The sequence below is a fragment of the Pteropus vampyrus genome, unplaced genomic scaffold (genome assembly GCF_000151845.1).
Source record: "Pteropus vampyrus isolate Shadow unplaced genomic scaffold, Pvam_2.0 Scaffold35, whole genome shotgun sequence".
NCBI classification, from domain to species: domain Eukaryota; kingdom Metazoa; phylum Chordata; class Mammalia; order Chiroptera; family Pteropodidae; genus Pteropus; species Pteropus vampyrus.
In genome coordinates this window covers 585,306-592,950 of record NW_011888816.1, presented here as the reverse complement: position 1 = coordinate 592,950, position 7,645 = coordinate 585,306, and the positions used below count along the sequence as shown (strand labels likewise).

General features: G+C 43.3%; 1 protein-coding gene across 1 annotated transcript in view; it reads right to left on the bottom strand.

Moving 5' to 3' along the window:
- Positions 1-827: 827 nt before the first annotated feature.
- Positions 828-7,645, bottom strand: part of LZTFL1 (leucine zipper transcription factor like 1) — a 10,892-nt gene continuing 4,074 nt past the window's right edge. Inside the window, exons 4-9 of the mRNA XM_023529022.1 lie at positions 6,854-6,925; positions 5,552-5,617; positions 5,388-5,465; positions 3,242-3,418; positions 2,344-2,447; positions 828-1,293 (exon numbers count right to left, since the gene is read on the bottom strand). Coding sequence (XP_023384790.1) covers positions 1,275-1,293; positions 2,344-2,447; positions 3,242-3,418; positions 5,388-5,465; positions 5,552-5,617; positions 6,854-6,925 — 516 coding nt within the window. The 3' untranslated portion in view covers positions 828-1,274. The remainder of the gene's footprint in view (positions 1,294-2,343; positions 2,448-3,241; positions 3,419-5,387; positions 5,466-5,551; positions 5,618-6,853; positions 6,926-7,645) is intronic.

Below are 7,645 nucleotides of genomic sequence, written 5' to 3'. Positions count from 1 at the left end.
AAAAAATATTCTGGAAACTGAAATGTAAACTCACAGCAGCCCCCCTTTATCCGCCAGGGATACATTCCAAGACTCTTGAGTGGACGCCTGAAACCATGGACAGTACCAAACGCTGCAGATACTGTTTTTTCCTACACGTACAGACCTTTTAACTTAAAGGAAGCACTTTACACTTCTCCTTGGCACATCTGAATGGCCAGCATCTCTACTCTTATGCCTTGGGGCCATTATTAAGTGAAATAAGGGTCACTTAACACACAAGCACTGTGATACCGTGACAGTCAATCTGATAAGCAGGATGGCTGCCGAGTGACTAACAGGCAGGTGGTGTACACAGTGTGGATAGGCGGACAAAGGGATGATTCCCGTTCTGGCCGGGATGGAGTGGGATGGCACGAGATTTCATCGCACTACTCAGAACGGTGTGTAATTTAAAACTTATGAACCATTTATTTCTGGAATTTTCCATTTAATATTTTTAATGAAATAACAGATTGACTGCAGGTAACTGAAACGGCGGAAAGCGAAACCGCGGGTAAGGAGGGGTTACTGCACGTTTATTCTGACTCCAGATGCTTCCTTGACTGTAGAAGGACAGGATGTACCTGACTTCTCCATCAGTATTCTCATGAGCCGCGTTGCAAAAATTTTCTGAACCTCCGCTGATAAACACAGCATTTAGATAGATTGAAGTAGTTAATCGAATTCTCACATTCACTATTAATTTTCCTTGTCGCTGGTAAAAATGCTGCCTATAAAAGGTGGTATTCACATTTTCAATAAATACATGTATTTTTCTGATGATCAAATAGAGAAAAGGAATTAGATTTCATTTTAAAAATAAGGTTTATTTGTAATAACTATCTTTAATAACTCCATATTCATATTTACCCTGGGGGGTACACAAGTATAGATATGACTAGCTTTAACATTTATTAAAAAGGTATACTCTTTATACTAATGCAAAAGGATAAGACTCTTCTTCCTACCCCAAAGTCTCTTCTTTACTGTAAAGAACTCTCAGTGCATTTGAACCAAGACTCTGGAGCTGGGCAGAGGGGAATCTCGGGTGACTGACTGGAATCTGTCGGTCTCTCTCGTCTCAGTTAAGCGACTGCAAATTGAAACTCTAGTTCTAAATATTAGAAGCAAAGTCTAAATATTAGAAAAATAAAGAGAGGGAATATAACAAACTGCTTCAAAATACATGCCTGAGGTGAGAAACAGCTTATGCTGTTGTGTGGTGGCAGCCTCCATGGAATTTTCTTCCGTTTTTAATCTTCAGGTTCATATCTGGAAAGAGATATAAATTAAATTAAGAGCATAATGTCAGAGTACCTTTTGTTGTTATTGTTACCAAGAAAGTTTACTTGGAACACTTTCTATGACTAAACCAGTAACGTTGACTTTTTCACTTTGAATCACTGCTAACATGGAAGTCGGATACACGCAAAGCACTGTGACGGTGACCTAGAGGGGACTCCTGAAGCGGGCAGCATGGGTCAGTTAACTGCTAAGATACTGTCAGACTCAAGTCTCTATATCTGGCATTTAGATACATGACAGCTCAGTACAGTAGAAATCCAATAATTATCCAAATGGTCAGGTGGACACGAACATGTGAGTAGTTAACGAGCCCCCATCTCCAAGGACAAATGTGATCTTGGACTCACTTCCTAGCTCTGTTCCCCTGGAACCCTGATAAAGGTAAAATGTTGGCTGAGTTTCCAGGTGAAACTGCTGACGACAAAAATGACCCTGCTGAACAGACTCCGTCCAGACCAGGAGGTCTGTGAAGGGACCGTAAGGGCGTGGTGAGAGCCTCAGCTTTAGGCTTCCCTCTGTGCGGGGAATTCTTGTAACCTCATGTGGTCCCTCTTGGGCATCAGGTGGCCAGACAAGTCCTATGTGGAACGTGGACTTCTCAGCCATGCTGGCTATGGCACCCACCTGCGTGGACCTCTTTCCTTCGCACCTAAATTGCCACCTGAGGGCACAGTATGCCCAGGTCTTGGACGCTGCAAGGCCAGCACCGAGGAGAAATGCCCAACCCTGGCCTGCGCTCGCTGTGCATCCCGTCCGACGCCCCGCTATGCGAATCCACCGCCGAGAGTAGCCGACCGCAGCCTCACGCGAGCCTCCGTTCTGGCTGCACCTAAGCAGCAGCCCAGTGGGCGTTACGGACGAGGCCCGGCCAGCGACCCTTCGCCCAACTCCCACGCAGGCTCGGACCACACAGTGGAGCAAGTCCCCTCCAGCCTGCCCTGGGGACACGGCTCGGCTTTAACGAAGAACAGACCCCGCGGGGACGAGAGTCCCAGGGGCAGGACCCGCAGCGCTTACTTCGCCAGTCTTCTCCTCAGGTCTTTGATTTGGTCGTTCTTCTTGGTAAGAATCTCTTTCATGTTGCGATAAGCTGCCGTCTGCTGGAATTTCTTCTCTAATTCCTGCGTCGTGAAAAACGTCAGCCCGTTACAAAAGAATAGTTAAGGAAAGAATTAACCAATCTAAAGAAAATGTATATTTTTTGCTCTAATTTTACTAGTCTTCTGCTTATATTTTCTACTTTCTTTAAAAAATATACTCATATAAAATTAAGACTATTCATACTTTAAAAACACATTCTTTCAAATGAGAAGCCAATAAAATAGTAACATTATCCCAAACATAATGTTAGCAAATAACTCAGAAATACCAAACCCTAGAAAGGAAATCTATTTGAAACAGTAAACTGATTTTCAGGTAGAATAAGCATGATCTTTTTCCAAATCCCAAAGTAGTGTCACTATTATGGGAGGAGGATTTTGAAATTAGCTAAATTTTTGCTCCCAAATTCTGAAGAGTCTAATCCTTAATGAACCCAGTCCTCAACATTTTTCATATAAAGTAAGAAAAAGGCATAGAATCCTTTTTTAAAAAGTTACCCATCCCTCTATCAGGCTGTAGGAGGGACGGACGGGAAGGGCGACAGGGAGCAGGGCCGTGGAGGGAAGCCACTGTGGAGGAGCATGCCACCATGCCACAGGGAGGGGTGGAGGTTTTTATTATCACAGAGATTTTAGTGCCAAAGATGGGAAAATCTCAGCGCCCAGAAATGACAAATCTTTAGAACATGTATTGGTTAAAATCTTGAGAAAAAATAACGTGAATTTGCAGTTGTCCAATCAATTCCTCCCTTAGTCCCCCCTGTTCCTCTGTACTGCATTTGTCATTTAACTGGACATTTAGAGACAAATCTGACCTTTTCGGCCATGCTCAGCTGCTCCTGAACCCTGAGCAGGTCATGTTTGGCTGTCGCTAGACTCTCCTCCAGGGACTTCTGATTTTCTGTCTTGTCGTTAAGTGTCTTCTGAAACTCACTCTTTAAAGTGGCAACTGTGTTTTCCAAGTCACTCAAATCTCCAGCCTTTATAAAATCCTACGAAAAATATACACGTCATCATAACTTCACATTGACATTTTATTAGTGACTGTTTTAGATGGTGATTCACCGTGAAGGGAGGCACAGGCGAACGAGGCGTATTGCGTGTGCATGTCAGCCACCTGGGCCAGCAGCCTGGGCGCGCTCCAGCTCCTTGGGGAGTTGCCAGCACGCCCCCCAAGTGCACCCTCAGCCTTCAGTGCATGGTGTCCTGCACATGGCAGACATTCGGTCACTGATTTCCAAACATGTTTCCATGATTTATGAACTGCTAGGATCCCAATGAGGAACAAGAGAGGTGAGACCCTAAATGTGACGAGGCTGCATGTTCCAGAGTTGGGAGGCCAAACAAGAGTCATGTTGAAAAGTTGAGTTCAAAAAATCCCAGTGAAGAATTTTAAAATATACAGATGGAAGAATAAGAAAATTAATGCATTTATATCAATAACGTTTTACTTATTATTTACAATAAAATATGAGAGCCAAATCAATGCTTATTGATTTTATGGTTTGCTAAATTTACCATATTTTAATTTTTTTATATTAATGCGATATGCACATTTGCACACTTTGTCAGCTTAATACAAGCAGCTGGATCCTTTCTCTACCTAGATCTTGTTTGTGACTGAATAAAATTTATAACAGAAAGAAAAAGTTGTATTAATAAGATAGGAAAATGGTCTATAATTGCTAAATATGAAGATGAAGCAGTGCTATCAACAAAAGAAAAATTCTTTGCTCATTTTTGAAATAGGATCTTTCGAGAGATTTTATTTCTGCAACTGGTGAAGGCATGTATGCATCTTGCTTTTGCCAAAATCTTAAAAGTAAAATTGGAGCAAAGTCCAAAATAGCTTTTAAAACAAGTTCACCATCCAAAGTGTTTGCAGTTGTTTTCCTTTGGGGGAATTATAAAGCTGTTCTGTAGTTACTTAGCTCTCTGGTTTATACATCTGTGGTCCTTAGTATATAATGATTGAAAATTACATGTATTTTCCTTTGTTTTTTTTTTTAGCCATCTAAGAAATATCCTCTTATTTAAAAGATATCTAGCTATGAATGAAATGATGTAATGTCTGAGATTTCGCCTAAAAAAAAACAGGGGTGGGGTCGGGGAGAAGAAAGTAGAGGTAAATATGAAACCAGACTGGCCTTGCCTAATGACTAGGAAAGCTGAGTGTTGCATATCTGGGGTGCATTATACTATTCTCTCTCTTTTTGTATGTATTTGTAATTTTCCATAGAAAAAGTATAACACGAGCCTATAGGTTTTGAGATTGTCTAGTAGACATTTACGATGACGATAAAACCACTAGAAAAGCCAACATTGCAAGGACAATTCACTCAAATGACATCCTATTACAGCTTCCAGCCTCAACAGATGGCCCCACGAGGCAGAGCTGTGCACAGATGACTTCTAGCAGGCAGAGCGACACTCAGCCATCACACTCAGACAAGCCCGGGGATCATCAACACTGGATTTCGCTGCATTATACAAGTACCACTACATGTAGTGTAGTGTAGTGTACCACTACACTTCAGATGGATCTGAAGATTCATACAGGCAAATTCACTCTATTTTATCGGAATCAAGAAAGGCAAACTAAGTAATAAGTTTTGCATAATAAAACTCACATACAAATACAATTATGACTAAAAACTCGTCGTTTCTTTCTTCCTCATTGTAATTGGGATAGCAAAGTGAAAGGGGGAAAACTTTTAAAAAATAAATTCAAGCCTGTATGCCAGTGGGCTCTCAGGACACGGGAGGCACGTGAGCTGTGCATCTGCCCCTCTGCCCTGGAGGACGGCGAGGCGAGGGCGCTGGTCCTCACCTGGCCTCTCCTGGACAAGCTGTCCCAGTGCAGGGGGCGGGGGATGATGAACAGTAACTAAAACTTAATATTAAGCTTATACTTTTATTCTATCTAGCAAATCTGAAAAAGATAGCTAAAACTGATTTCACCTTTTGATTTCCTTGATCAAGCTGTAAATCTTGCAGGGCTCTTTCTAGTTTTGACTTCTCATCCAGTGCGTTTGTAGCCTATAATCAAGTTTAAACAAAACACATTCAGTATTTAGTCTGTAAGTAACTCTCCCACTAATCTTGTTAAAGTATTTCTCAGTTACCTGTATTTCAATGGTCTTCAGCCTCGACTTCAATTTCTCATTTTCTTCTTGAAGTCTTAAAATTTCCTTTGCGGGTAAATGCAAGTTTTGTTATTTCAGCGAACTATTTTTAATACTTGAAATTACTTGTTTCACTTAAAAATTTACTTTAAAATCAGATTTAAATTACATAATAGATCGAAACTCTGCGTGCCCCGGTTATCGGTAATATTCCAATTCTACACAGCCCACTGGCCTTAGCCCCAGCAGGTCACCTTTGGCTCTAAGACTTCTGGTTCCTTCTCTCGCAGCCTCAGACTCTCTTCAGCCCTCCGCTTTCAGCCTTTCCCAAAGTCCCCCTCCTGTGCCACCTCTCACCTTGCTGATCCTGCAACTCTTGGGTCTGTTCTTGGCCTACGCTGCACGTCGCTGTCACTTATCCTGAAACACAAGCTTCCGCATTCCACTACCCTGTGCCCAAGCCCCTAAATGTTTCTGACAGAGCGGAGGCCAAATACCTTTGCTTGTAAGCAGCTTAATCACTAGTCACCTGTCGGTCCAGCCTTATTTCTTACTACGCTCCAACACACACACCGGCCCGTCAGTGCGCTGCTGTTCCAATCAGGCCGGCCTGCCCTCTGCCTCTGACAGCTGCCTATTCTGTCCTCCTGCCTGCTGGGCCCCCTCCTCCTGCCTCTGACAACTTAACCCATCTTTACTCTTCAGCCCGGCTCAGGCCCTGCCTTACCCAAAAGTCTGTCCTCAACTGCTCTCATCCACACAGAACTGTGTCTTCTCTGCCACCCTGTGGCACCTGTGGCACTTGTGGCACACACCTTAGCATTCTCTTATCTGTTTCCTGAAGATTAGTTCTCCCTTCCCAATGAAACTCTAAGGTTTCTGAGGGCAAAAGGTCAGGTATTATACTGCTTTTTATCTAACAACATCTGCGTGATGTTAACAATACTGGAGTCACGAAGAATATTTATTTGTATGTTGGTAATTAATTTTCACAAATCTCTCAACAAAATTCCCTTAATTGCTATCACAGCCCATAAACTTCTAACATCCATCAATAAACGCTGTCAAAAATTCCATGCTCTTCACTTCACCATGAAACATGTGACCTGGAGCTGCTTCAGACTTTCTGGAAGGTAAGTGTGCCCTCTTCTGGCCCACCGGGTACCATTACGTCAAACAACTGCAACGGACTAATCGCCCTCCGCGGACCAAAGCCTGAATCAGCCTCCACTCTCAAGTTGTGCAGGCGACCGGAGGGCACAAGAGAGGGTGTGCCATTTCTCAAAATGACGGCAGCATTACCTTGTTCAGGAGTTCTGTCGTCCCACCTTCGTTAAGTGGAGCAAGTTTCGGCTTTATGATATCTATGATGGGCTGAAATGAAATACAGAAACCAAACTGAAACCACCGCAGGATAAATCACGCATGATCCCTGAACACTGGCACTTTCTAGGTAGAGACACCAGGTAAACATATGCCCCGGGATGTCAGCTCCAAGAGGGTGGGGGTTCTCACTGGTCCTGTTCTCTGCTACATCCCAATGCCCAGGATGATGCCTGGCCCATGGTGCCCAATACGAATTAGAGATAAACATGAAACCCGTCCGCTCCGTATCTTGTCTAAAACAATACAGATGGAAGGGAAAGGGGGCTAGGCGCTCAGAGCCAGAGCGGACATAAATCGTAGCCTCTAAGGACTGGGCTTTAGCCTTTGGGAGCTGAAACACAGGTCTCTGCACAGACCCAGACTCTGGGGAAACCTGTAATACTGATGAGGATTTAGGGAACCACACTGCAGATGAAGAATACCTTGCCATAAATGTTCCCGCAGTTTAGCAATGTGTCTTAAAAGCAAAAGAATCCATGCCCTCTGACCCGGAAATGTCAGAAATATATTCTAAAGGAATAATTGGAGAATTGTTCTGTATGTGCATGTTCACGGGTCCGTCTCGGCAGCAATTACCATCCAACACCAAGGAAGCTTGTGGTGCATCTATACGACGCAGATCCCGAGAATGGTTAATGAGAGAGGTAGGTAACCATTAGCACGGCCTCCACTTGACAGATGAGGAAAACAGGTGAGAGAGAGAGAGAG